Source organism: Semicossyphus pulcher, unplaced genomic scaffold, assembly GCF_022749685.1.
Source record: "Semicossyphus pulcher isolate SPU_LCO1_2020_fin unplaced genomic scaffold, fSemPul1.0.p SCAF_6, whole genome shotgun sequence".
Taxonomy (NCBI): Eukaryota; Metazoa; Chordata; class Actinopteri; order Labriformes; family Labridae; genus Semicossyphus; species Semicossyphus pulcher.
Genome location: NW_027211737.1, coordinates 24,553,317 through 24,566,994, shown reverse-complemented (window position 1 = coordinate 24,566,994; position 13,678 = coordinate 24,553,317). Strand labels below are relative to the sequence as shown.

The 13,678-nt window shown below is 41.0% G+C and overlaps 1 protein-coding gene across 1 annotated transcript; it reads right to left on the bottom strand.

Moving 5' to 3' along the window:
* Positions 1-845: 845 nt before the first annotated feature.
* Positions 846-13,589, bottom strand: zbtb34 (zinc finger and BTB domain containing 34). The gene is made up of 2 exons (XM_069683597.1): positions 13,491-13,589; positions 846-7,426 (listed from the first exon to the last, which is right to left on the bottom strand). Exons 1-2 carry the CDS (start codon positions 13,506-13,508, stop codon positions 5,864-5,866), a joined length of 1,581 nt encoding a protein of 526 aa, XP_069539698.1. The 5' UTR covers positions 13,509-13,589; the 3' UTR covers positions 846-5,863.
* Between the last annotated feature and the right edge of the window lie 89 nt (positions 13,590-13,678).

The window sequence follows — 13,678 nt, the reverse complement described above, 5'->3', positions numbered from 1 at the left end:
GTGCCTCTTTATGAGAGTATTTCTCCCTTCGGGTGCATTTTTTAACACAGTAGGGATAGGTGCAACAGCACTGCTGAGGATTCGGCAAAGAATTTCACTGGGCACGCAGCAGGAAAAGGAGCCTGTTTGGTGATAAATTAAATTTACTACCAGCCATCTGAGACTAAAGTAATTTATCATCTTTTATTCTACTGTAGCCACTGTGACTTCAGTGAATGGATTATTTTCCACAAGCAAGAAAACTCAAAATAAAACACAATTTGAGTCTAAAGACAACATACTTGAGGAACATCTGGTTTGCTTATTATTGTCTCATAAAATACATACAGCTTAATTTTCACACCAAAGGCTTATCATTTACTAAAGGCTGTTTGTATAGTTAACAAATACATAGTGGGGTAATTGTTTTTAGATGCTTAATTACACCAGGACATTTCTTGTTAAGATGAAGGTCCTTGCACAGAAGAGTGACCTTTTCGCTGCATTTGTTATTCCCTAGCTCCCTCTGGAGGGTCACAGTTGCACATACATCAGATATTCCTCCACCTGGTTCTCATAGGCAGCCTAACAGCATGAATTCAGTGCATGCCACCATCACATTTCTAACACATATTGGATGTCTGGTTGTTCACCACACTATAAACAAGACAGTTAAAGGATGGCTGAATATTACAGTATTTTTTTCTTCTCCCCTTTGAAACTAAAAAGGTTTGAGCTGGGTGATGTGAGTTTTTATGCACATGTAAACACAGAAGTAAATTAGTTTTTGAGAGACACAAAAGACAAATCGGAGCCAAATCAGCGTCTTTATTTTACAAACGCATTTTTCTATTGACATTTTTTCATATAATAAAAAAGCAATTTACAAGCTTAAGAACCAAAATGAAGCAGCACAGAATGATTATGAGTAAAATATATAATTTGAATAAATATATTTTATTTCATGCTATAAAATAAATTCATAAATGGCAATAGATACAACATCAGCTCTAGCTAGCTTCATTTACTTCATAGTTGTACAAAACAGTAGAGTTCTGAGGTTCACAGTTGGGTTGTGAGGTTGTGTGTAGAGTGGACAAAACAGGAGTAAGGTTCTGCTGTCATGGTTCGGTTCGGGTTCTCCGGTTCTCCTCGAGCTTCGGCTCTGTAGAAAATATGGGCTCATTGAGACCTTGAGGCAGAATGTTTGGGAACCACTGACTGAGGACTTGTTTCCCCACCTGAAGAGAAGTGCACAATTATACTATGGACATAGGATGCATGTCCAATGAGACCACTTTTAACACTATATACCCTGAGTTCTAAGTTTTTTGCCTTGTCACCAAATACATGTGAGCCAGAGACGCTATAGTGCAGAGTTCAGGGAATTGTAAAAGGAAACGAAACGACAGTAAGACTGAAAACTTCCCCTCTGATCCTGAACAACTACAACTACAGTCTCTGTGCCCGAGGAGCCAAAGGAGAACCCTGAACTTAAACATGGCGGCAGATATCCCGCTCCCGGACAGTGGCTCAACAGCCCAGAATCCCTTTCATTCTTTGACACAGCTGGAGGTGCAACTCTGAACAGTGCCACTGTGTTGGATGACTGAACCACACGCTCAGTTCCTGTGTTGCAGTTTTCTGAAACCACTGGTTTTTCATGAGCTTTTAGATCACCAGCAAGCAACAACGCTTCTTCTTTTTGTACGGATTTTTTTCTGAAGAGGAAGTCGACCTGTCCAAACTTTCAGAAAATATAAAAAAATCAATATCAAATTGTCTTGGTCTTACTTCAATTCAATAGCTCCCTGACATTCAGTTTGTTTGATATATGACAGGCCAATATTTGATGATCCCAATACACCGCTTTTAAAAAGGTTATTGCTTTTTTCTTTATAATACACAGTGGACAGAAACTGACAGAAAAGCTATGGAAGACTTAAGATTTTTTTCTAAGCCTGTATCAGTGTTTGTAAACTACCTGAAGTGAGTTTATTATAAAAAGAATAGGACGAGCTGCAATTTCAAAAAGTAGTCTGACAGCCTTCCCTGTAAACACTTCCTTTTGATTACTTGTGGCCCATAATGCGTCTCCTGTTCCTCTCTGAGGTGTGGAACTAAGAGCTGACGAAGAGTGTGTGTCAAGTTCAGTTGGTTCTGTTAAGTGTGTACTATCACATAAGTAGCTATAGTACATGAAAGCATTTAAACAATTTCTCCCCTCCTTTCACCCACGATGATTACATGGACTTGTTTACTCATTTGATTTAAAAAATCTGACTAGTCTAAAAGCACCATTTGAGGGGAAAGGTCCCTAACAAAGTGATTGAGGCCATTATAGCTGAGTCCCTTAAGGGTGACGACTGAGATCAACTAGACTTCCCGGGTGGAGTTGGTATTTATACCAAAGGAAAACTGTAAGTGCACAATTGATGGCATAAATACAAGAAAACTCAAGTTTAAAAATGATCCATTGGCAATTTTATACAATTTCGTGGTTGAGCAACGTGCAATTAAGCTACAGTATAAGAGGATAAGCTTTTTTTTCTCCACAATATTCAGTTTTTTATCTCCTAAATACCCAGGCAGCTGTTCCCTTGCCAGATGCTCCGAGAGATCAGTTTGGAAGTAGGTTTGTGTGTCTCATGCATCTCCCTCCTTCGTTGAAATGCCTCAAACTACAGTACTTTGCTAAGATTGTCCTCAGACTTTAGAGAGGAGGGATACAGTATAGTCTCGTGGGGCAGCGGCCTGCAGGGAACAAGTCTGCCTCGTGATTGTAATCAATTGCTACAAAAGCAGTTAAACCTTAGAACCAATCGTCCGTCCCGTAACAAAACAATCAAATGACAAGAGGCAGAAACGGGGGGCAGGACTCGGGTTGGAAAACTACCAAATGGACAAGAATAACATGAATTTGTTTCTAATCATTCTTGGCATCACTTTACGAATAAATGATGTAGCCATATTTTATTAAAATCTCTCTATTCGATCCTTTAAAAAATGAAAGAGGCACAGGAATCTAAGTGCCAGATTCTAAATGTAAAGCTTGTGGCAAGGCACTAAGTTTAAGATGCCACTTTTTGTGAAGTTTCTCTTTTGATTATATTGGCTTTAAATAATTACAATACCTATTGCACAACTTTTATATTGTCAGCTTTTGTATGGCTTAATATATGATGCTATTTATGACTTCATTGCTTAATGTATTCTTAGCAAATTGTTCAAATTGTATACAAGTGATTGTTATAAGCTGGGAAGCATACATTCCTTGGAAATAGCAACTAACTACGTTAAACTAAGAACCTATTCTTTTAAGGAGCATTCAATACAGACAAAATTTACTGTCAAAAATCACCTATGAGTCTTTGGTGTGAACTCTTGGCACAACATTGTTGTAGCAGTTTGTACCTCTCACTCACAAAACCTAACTGACAATAATGCAAAAAAGGTGGTATGCATTTCTTCTCTGTCTAGGTGTAGGGCATGAATCATCGGATTCAAATGAGCTCGTTACAGATTCCGTTGAGGTCAGATCAGCTGTCAAACCTGCACATCACAGCAGCAGCTGACAGAAATAATCAAGACGTAGTAAACATTCATCTAAAAAGTTACTGTAGAGGTCAACAGACTGTGTGGGTGGTGAGGACCACAAAAGTGTTTGTGATGAATCCTTGCACATAAAGATAACGAAAAGCTAGCTATACTGATTTTTGCAAAATCCCCTTAAGTTTGGTTTGCTATCTTAACCGCCATTGAGTGAAGACGATGGCCGCACATTCAGTGGAATAAAAGGACTGCAATCTTGGCGTTACCTTAGAAATAAGCAACAAAAAACAATATTCTCCCAGCAAATGCACACAAAGTAGAAAATTAAATGAAAACTGTGAAATAATCAAACTAATTCATTGACACAAATTCAGCGTGGACCAGATGGGACAAATCAAAGCTTATAGCAGGTGCTCTACTTAAAAGGCATTAAACAGCTGGATGGCAAGTAAGAAAAGGACCATCCAGCTGAGCTTTATATTAGCTGAATAAGACAGGATAACCAATCAGGCCTTCTAAGTGCCTTTAATGTATTAACTGTGAATGCAGATTCTTTTAAATCACAATGGAAATAAAACCAAGTCTCTATATATACTAACAACGCCCCCATCCCTGATTCCCATGGTTCAAAATGTATAGATTAAATATAATGTTGCCATATGTATGGCTTGTAGCCGAGAGTATTCATGTGATTGCAGAGGCTCATCAAAGTTCACAACTTTTTTTTTTTTTTAACTCAGAGGAAAAATCGCTGCGGTGAAGCAAGTATAACTCCAACACTGGCGCTGCTGCACCAGGATTAAGACAGAAATCAGCACATTTTAATCAATGGGTCAGCAAACAAGATGCCACCCACTAACTCTGCAAAGTGCATCAATACTTTGGATCACCAGCTACCGCTAACAACATTTACTTATAGCCTTAATCTAGCTATGCCGCATCTGTCAACACCATAAAGTAGGAAAACATGTTCCAAGTCTGCATCTGAGCCCGTCCAACGCAGAGAACAAAGATCACAGATCAATCGTCCCGTCGTAAAGCGCAGGACAGAAAGAAAGAAAGGGAAACAAACCAAAAGCTCTTTCAAATGATGGAAGAATAACCATGTCAGAATGGCTGAGATTCCTTTGTTCTTTCTGTTTGCATATTATTCAGACTAGTATCATATAAAGATTTGTGTGAACAGATCTGAGGCTGTTCCTACTGTGCTGAGTTGACAATGAGTTCTCTAATCTCTGTTAGACACTGAGTATTAACCTAGAAGCCTACCTCAGGACAAAAACAATTTACACATACAATTATTCAGTAAAAGTCTGCAATCAGAGTATAGAGGAATACAAATGACTTCACTGTATGGACGTAATTCACCCATCACATGGATGACAGCAACTAAAACCACACCCTTGGCCAACAGCGTGAGATCTCCAGTAGTGATGAGAGATTAAAAGTGTTTCGAAGAACAAAACGTTCTTAAACAGCAAATATGTCTTGTGAGTACATGGAGTCATTTTCTTACTCTATTCTCTCCGGAAAAAACAAACATAGAAGAAAGCTAGCAAATGTAATGCACTCCTAACATAGCACCTTCTTAATCTACATTTTAACCTGGCTGACCATGAAACATTTGACAAGGACTTTGTCCCTAATCCATACAATCAGCAAGGAATATTTCCCCTAAGTATCAAGGCTTTGCGTTGAGAGAATAAACTTTACATGGTTTGGCAATAAGATACTATACAAACAACCTAAAACGGATTTCAAACGGTGAACACTTCTGTGCCTGGTAGGTTCTTGGCTATGAGGTAGAACCTGGTGAGTTTCATTTAAGATAAAATACTGTCTGTTATGAGTATGTAGTTGCATCATGAGGTATTGAACGGATATGTCACACGAAGCTTTGCACTGGCAGAAAAATCATTCCTTGTGAGTAAGTGACCTCCTGTGGCCACATGTGCAAAAACAGGTCAGGTAAAAAGGTGATATGACTAGCATCTTACCAGAGCTTTCACATTATCAATTATTGCAACATGCCTATATAACTCTGTAAATATGTTTTAAAAAACATGGAAAGATAAAAAGAGAAAGCAATCAGGGGGTCTTGATTATTGGGACCTCCTCAAAAATAGTAAGCTGTTACTCCCTTTGCTTGTAAGAATCAAATTTCTATAAAGCACCCATTTGCTCTCTGCATTCAACATCTGATTTTCACAAAATCGACAGAAACCCTTGAAGAAATGTTTATAGTGGAGGGAGCTGATTCAAAAAGAAAAAAGTTGAGTTAAGTTGAGTTAAAATAAACATTTCTTAAAGCTTCCTTAACCTGAAGCAGGACCTAAAAATCACATCTTGATGCTTGCGCCTCCTCTGGACTGCATTTTGAACTCTCCTCCATATCATCGGCCGGTGCCTCTTCTGCATATTGTGCCTCGAAGGCCATCCCCTCAGACGTATCATCCTGGTCCTTCTGACCTGAGCTTCCCTCCGTCCTCTCTGGAGAGTCAATGTGATTGCTGCCCTCTGATGCTCCCATGTGCTTCTTCCTCAGGTGCTGGTTAAGGGTGCCCTGAAACGGGAAGCATTTGCCACAGATCTGACAGTGGAAGGGCTTGTTGTCCGTGTGGCCACGGATGTGGTACTCCAGCTGGTCTTTCCTTGTGTACTTCTTGCCGCAGAACTTACAAACAAACGGGGTGATTCCCATGTGCAGGCGCATGTGGCGATCCAGGCTCCCTTTCTGATTGAAGGTCTTTCCACAGTAGATGCAAATGAGTCTCTCATTGTAGGGGTACCACTGGCTCCGCAGGCTCCGCTCTCGCACATCGTTCTCCAACCCCGTGGCTCCCACTGCTGATTCTCCATCATCTGAGCCTGGTTTGATATGACTCAGCACCGCTGCTGGGATGGCCAGGGGGCGCTTTGCTCTGGCTCGACCACCTCTGTAGCCACTGAGGATGGAGCGGGAAGGACTAGAGCTGCTAAGGTTGACAAAGCAAGGGGAGGACAGCCCTGAGTAAGAATAGGTAGCAGATTGGATGACGGGACCATAAGAACCCACACTAACTGCCAATACCTGTTCTCCATCCACCAGCTCTGTGTGGTAGCCATCATCACCAGCTGAGGAACTATCTGAGTAGGTGGGCCTGTCTGTCTTCTCGATCTTCACTTGCACATCTGTTACTTGCCCATCTTTGCCAATCAGTTCCACCTGTTCTGTTTCTCCTTCCATGTGAGCATCATGTTCGGACACGCTATCACTGCTGCCTCGGTCCGACTGGCCCTCTTCTTGCTGCTGCCGCCGCCGACCTAAGACTTTTCCCGCCAGCTCAAAGCGTGCTTCTTGTGCTGCCTGACTCTGCCGGGAGTAATAAGGGGGGGAGATCTGGGTAGGGTTCACAAAGAGGTTGCTGTCATTGACCCCATTGTGGCTGGCCTGCGAGTCGTCCTTCTCTGGGCTGCACACAGTAACTGGGATGCTGATCTTGGAGTGGATGCTCTCCAGGATTTGGGTACACTTGTCAATGATGGTCTGCATCTGCAGAAAGCTGGCAGCCGTGAGGAAACTGATAATATCCTTGAGCTGCAGGGACATGTGACCAGTGTAGCAGAATGCAAGAAGCTGCTCGAACACCTCAGGGCTTTTGATGACCGAGATGGAAAGGCCACTCATGGTGCTGAGAGCTGTGTGGTCACGAAAGTAGGGTGAACTAGCTGCCAGCACGGCCTTGTGGGCTCGAAACGGCTGGCCCTGAATGTGAACGATGATGTCACACAGCTTCCCTTGCAGCCGCAGCTCATTGAGCTGGGTCAGAACGGTGTTGCTGAACTCCGGCACATCGAACTCGATGTAACTGCCGTCGTCCATTTCTTGGATATGTTTCTCCAGTTTGTCGGCAGCCTGAGGGAAAAAGGAAAAATAGAACATTAAGATATGAAACATATTATTTGCAATGCAGCAATTTCACATCCGCCCATTTAACAAAAAACTATTTTACTTTATCTGCACGAGAAATGGCACAGGATGCTGTTTGGGATGAGCATTTGATGCAGGCTTACTTTACACAGAGCTGTTTATGACCAATACCACGAATAACGACAGCACACTGAATGGCATTCAGCACACACAGCACTTTATTATATAGACTACATTTTAAAAGCCTACAAGCTGCATTTTCCTTCACTCGATTTGGGAACATGTATCTGTTCAGTATCTATTCACACATGAGGTATTTCAGTTGGCTGAGTTTGTGTTAAAGGCTTTCCAACAGCGTAGTATTTCAGCGCTTTATGTTCGAGGTTTTTCAAACTTCACTAGACAGTGTTTGATATATTTTGAGGTGTAACTGTTCTTTTGTTCTCATTCTGTCTTTGCTCTTGTTTGTTTTGTTTGAAGTGTCTTATAAGCCCATGTGGGCTGGGCACATTTTTGTGCATGACACAATGAAATAAACCAATAACTTACTATTTGTTTTTGTTAGCAGATGATGACAATAAGACGTATGCAACGAATACATATTCCTTTAAGATTTTAATTGTTCAATTTTTATTTATTTATTTATGTTAGTCTATGTAACAAAAATCAATTTGTTAATTGGCCACAGCCGCAATAATGCAGAACTGGTGCGGCTCTACTGTTGAGGGGGGCAGTTTAAACAACACGGAAATCATTATAAACGAATACAATAATCCATTCACAGTCCTACACAAGTTATACACAAGACTACCATATATGGGAAAAAAATGGTCTAACATGGGGATCTGAAATAAGACCCAGCAGCAGAGCAATTTACACAGCAGTTTGCCATTACACGGCTGTCCAATGTGGCTTCATCAAAGTATTGAGATGTCAGACATACTAAACATTAAAGAGTCCAAGCATGTAACTATCTCTGCATGCCAAAGATTTAAAAAAACAAAAAACAGAGGACATCCAGTCAACGTGACAACGACCCACTTTTCATTCAGAGTTATAACCATTTTTCAGAGCATCATATAGGAAGTGAAAATGAGAGCTGTAAATATTGTTTGTTTTCTTGGAAGAGCAGGACATACACAGATACACTGCAAATATTGGAGGGAGTGGATAACAAAAAAGACACTATAATCCCAAGATAAAATTTCACATAGTTCATCCGTCAATCATCAGTTATTTATTTATAATCTTATAATTGATCATTCATCGGTAGCCATCACGAAAGAACAGGAAGTGGAGAGTAAAAGTAGATGAAATGGTTGCGACTGACTGAACACAATGTACCTGCGTTCCTCACACACTACCTGACGTGAGGCGTAACAGTCATATATGGTAAACCACAAAGGTGTACAACCCGCGTTTGGCAGAGAAAGAAGAAAATCTGGTTCTGCTTGGACGGCGAGCATGCACCAAGCTGTGTAGAAAAGTCTGTTACAAAACCTGAAAGGCTTCTTTGATATATTTGAATAAATGAGCATAAGCAAAGACTCTGACGAAAGCACTTTTGTAACCGTCTGATTGTGGTTAATGCCTGTTGATCTTTTCATTGTGCCTCTCCCTGCATTAAGATATTTCATAGCATACAAGCCAGAACATTCAAGCTTTGGCTGAAACACATTTTGGCAAAATGACAGATCACATCCACCCATGGAAGGCACTGCTGCACAAGTAATGGCATACTGCCCTTACACAATAATCTACTGACTTGAACTGGTTGATGAAATATTAACAGACATGGGTCCTGCCTTCTCAGCTGAACCAGTTAACACACTTTTTGGAAAGCTGCAACTGAAAATGTCTCTGCTGCTACTGTGCACTTCTGTGTTTGTAAAGGCATTTACTTCCATGTTGCAAAACAGTGTGTGTGTCCATCTTACAGCTTAACCCTCCTCTGCCTTAACCCCATCTGCCCTTCTCCAATCTCTCCTGCCGCACCTCCGCCTTCTCTCTCCCTCCCTGCCCCTTGCTAGCGATTTAGCATGATGTTCTGCGCATTGAATCCATGTCAGCACTTTGGGAACGCAAACCCTTTCTCCAGTTGCCAAAGCTTGCCAAGACACCTGTCCAACAAACCATATGCTCCCCCTCTTGCACAGGAGAGGGAAAGATGTAGCAACACGCAGAAGAGATAATCGTGAGAAGGTGTACTTTTTTCCACTCGCCCATTACCAGCCCTCAAATGCAAATATGTTCATACACTAAACCATATTAGCGATGGCTGCCAAGAGCATGCATACTAAACTGAGCCAAGTTGAAGGCAAGCCAAAGAATGCATGCTCAGTAGTTGAGATGCACATGCTGGGCGAGGGTCACATGCTCGGCTCACGTGGGAAAAACCGAAAATGTTTAAACTCAGCTCAAAAATTCCATCTGGGGCTCATGTTCCCTGCATGGTAATAAACCTTTTTGCCACAGCTGCTTCATGTAAGTAGGTATGAAGATGCTGAGTACATTGTGATACTCTGGCTGACCATGAGGTCAGCACAACTCTGGTGTAAAGACACCACCTAAACCCCCCAAGTCTTTGCCATGTCAATCAAAAAAAAGGAAAGGAAAGAACATTAGAGGAAAAATCAAAGTCAGCAAGCGAGCGCTGATGCTTTCTTTAACATCAGCAGCATTTCACCTACTCAGAGAAAAAACAGCTTGTGGGGCAGACCAGAGCCGGAGCGGAATCGCTTAATAAGCAAAGGTTTGGAGAGAAATTGAAAACGTACAATAAAAAACAAAATAAAAATAGACTCGATTTGGAAACATTACGGAGAAGGTGTGATGTGGGGACCTTTGCTGGTGTGAGAATAACATTCATTGTGGAGACTGTTTAGGCTTAGTGTGAGCTCAGTATGCAGGGCTAAATATTGTATGCTTAGCCTTTGGGTGTGTTCTTGGAGTGGATAACTAGAGACTGGAAAATGCTCATCTTTCATCTCTGCCTCCTCATGTGATTATCAGACGAACAGCAGTGGCAGATAAAGATTTGAGTCTTCCCTTGTTATCTTTAAACTATTCCAAAAGTATATTTATTCTCAAATCGTATTCAATTTCTAGGGGGAAAAAATGCAATTACACAGTACTGTTCAGTGCAGTAAAGTACGTTTGCTGTGATCACGCAGTCAAGCTCCTCCTGGTGTTGCTCAAGGCTAGGAGACTGCACAAAGAAATCGAGGAGGTATGTTTCTGAATTTTAATGCAGAAAAAAAGAGCTTTACGTTCCAACATCTATATTCACTGCAAGCATGGAATGAAGTCTCCAAGTAAGAGTTTACGGTTGTCTAAAATCAACCTTGACAAATTTGCCATGTCTTGTTTGCAACAGGGACACTGCTTTTAATGACCAGCTCTGATTACTGAGGATATCAACCTACATTATCTTGTAACCTAAAGCCACTATGCAGTTATTCCACTGTTGCAATTATAGTTGGCAGTGGTACATTTGACGCAATGCCCTTTAAACAGGGTTTTATTACCGCATAATGTTCAGGTAGAAAAATCATTCTACTAGGGCTGCTATTGTTTGATGCTGAATTGAATGGAAAGCCCTAAAAATATCAACATGGATTGCAAAAATACTGTATATCACAGTCAGTCAAACATATACCAAAACGGTATGTTCTTTGCATAATAAACAGGGCCTGGTTACTGCTTCTGACAAAATTGCTACAAGCAATAACCTCTGACAATGCTTTGTGAATTTCCAGATTGTCGGGACAGACCTCACAGAGTCCTGTTTTCACCAGACATTGCTTTATGTGCCAAGCATTTCTATGCCTTGCGTTGCACAATCACTAATTCCAGCTGGCGGTTCAAACCAATTCAATTTTACTGCTTATCCCAAACAAAACTGTGCTATAAGAAATAGGGTGGAATGGGTGCAAAGCCATAATGCCTGTTCATGCAAAAGTCGTAATTGGTCTGGCTCTCCTCTATAACTACATGCCTTGTAGTTATACTATTAAGACTAGTCTCTGGTGGAATTGTCCAGGAATAAGACATGGTATAGGCCTCACACTGAGCATACATTCAGCACAAATGGATGTCACAGTAAGAGAAGTAAACACAATCCACAGACCAAGGTGAACCCAGCTTTACAGAGAAACTTGCCATGTCCCACTTTATCTGCACTTTGTCCTTACCTGCCATAACATTATTTTATAGCTACATTCGTTGTTACTGAGAGCATTGCTAGTTCTGTTCTTTTTTCTTTCAGTTTCACAGATGGCATGAATACCATTAAATAAAGTATAGGCTCGGTTCTGAAACAGTGAATACAGACAGACCCGGAGCCATCCAACACACTAATCAAAATAAGGTTTTAATTCGGGATGTCCCAATCCTGGTCTCAACTATCGGATCGGAGCTGATCCGGGCATTGTTTAACTGATCTGGGATGAGCAATTTGAGCCTAACATATCACTCCAATCATTTATTTCATCTGTCGTTAACCGAGCACAATTTGCGGCAGAACGCAAACATGCAAGTAACTTAGCATTTGCAACCCTGTGGCTAAAATGTCAGCAGTGTGGAAATATTTTAAACTAGAAAGCAAAAAACAGTCCTACAGACACTTGCAATATATACAATACGATCGTTTCCTGAGACAGTAGCAGAAGAGGAGCGTTCAATACGACCAATTTGATACTACATCTAAAAACTAAACATGCAACGGAATACGTCGCATTCACTAAAGCAACAGAGGAAAAGACTGCTATTCAAGTCAAGCTGATTACACCACTTTTAAATGAATCTAAGGTTTTTATTCCTGTATACTTATATTAAAGTTAAACTAAGCTATTACACCATTCTGAGTAGAACTTTGATTTTATATGAGAGTTTTACAACAATGCTACATAGACACTATAAGTTAAATGGGATAAACTGAAGACATCTTAAAGTGAATTTGTTTACTTTAGTTATTTCTGTAAAAAAAACAAGGTGTGCAGCTCTATTATCTATATCTAGGATCTTATCTGGACTCTGTATCGATAGATACTCAATATTTAAAAAATCGGATCTGGATCGGGGACCCATAAAGCTGATCGGGATATCCCTAGCTAGTACTGTTCTGTCTTCTTTCAGTTTAACAGATGCCCTGAGTACCATTAAATGAGTTATAGGTTCGGTTCTAATACAGTAAATACATACAGACCCAGTGCAATCCAATACTTTAAAAATAGGGTTTCTTTCATTGAAGTTCTCGCTTTAAATTGAGTGCTGTTAATAACTTAGGGAAATCAGGGTTTAACCATGGTAGCTTCATCCTGTATGTGGGACGTTAGCATGTACTGTTGATACCATGGTACAGACAGACAGTGCAGAGACATTGGGAAGCAAACGTCCCAAACTTTAAACCATCCTGTTAGTAGTTAGCTATCTATTGATGTGGAGGTCTACACAGTGGAGCAGCTAACGGAAGCGTTAGCCTGGTCCGCCTGCTTTTATGTTGCCTCCAACATTTGTCATATATACAGTAACTTGTAGACAGATAGTTCAAAAAAATTGCATTGGCTCAAAGGGCCGAAACACCAACTATCAAACAGCATATGAGCACTGCTGGCTAACTAGCAATGTTAGCTAGCATTGGGTCGGGCATTTTCTTTTAGACAAAAAATGCGTGAATTTCACACAGACTTCCGTCTTTTAAACGTGTTGGATTATGGTGTGCTTTGTTCACGCTTTACTCGACTACAAAACGCTTGACAACACTGTATGGTTTATTAGCTAAATTACAGCGTCGAACGCGGCTGTCATATGAAGTAGCTATGCTAGCCCCCTTATGCTAATATTTAGCACTAGCTAAGCTAGCAACCGTTCCATGTCAAGTGGCAACTAGTGCTAAGTAGCGGCTAACGCTAGCTAGCATTTAGTTGCGAGCGCACGGTCGCGGGCAATTATTCCTCCATTACTTTCGCCACAAGAGCAACGACGCGCCTCCAATCCAAACACATTATTGTCAACAATCAGAGACAAAGGTTTAGTCCTCCAAACTCACCGTCTTCCAGATTAACATTGAACGTTGTCCATTCCCCTCAGTAGTTCGCTAACACTACAGCCAGGCCTCCCCCCCTCTCCAGTCCAGATGTGTCAGACAGTTGCTGCTGCAATTTTGCATCAACAGGAAGTGTTCTTTTGGCTCTTTGCATTCATTCTATCAGTGTGTTTTGCAGCAGCCCCTCCCTT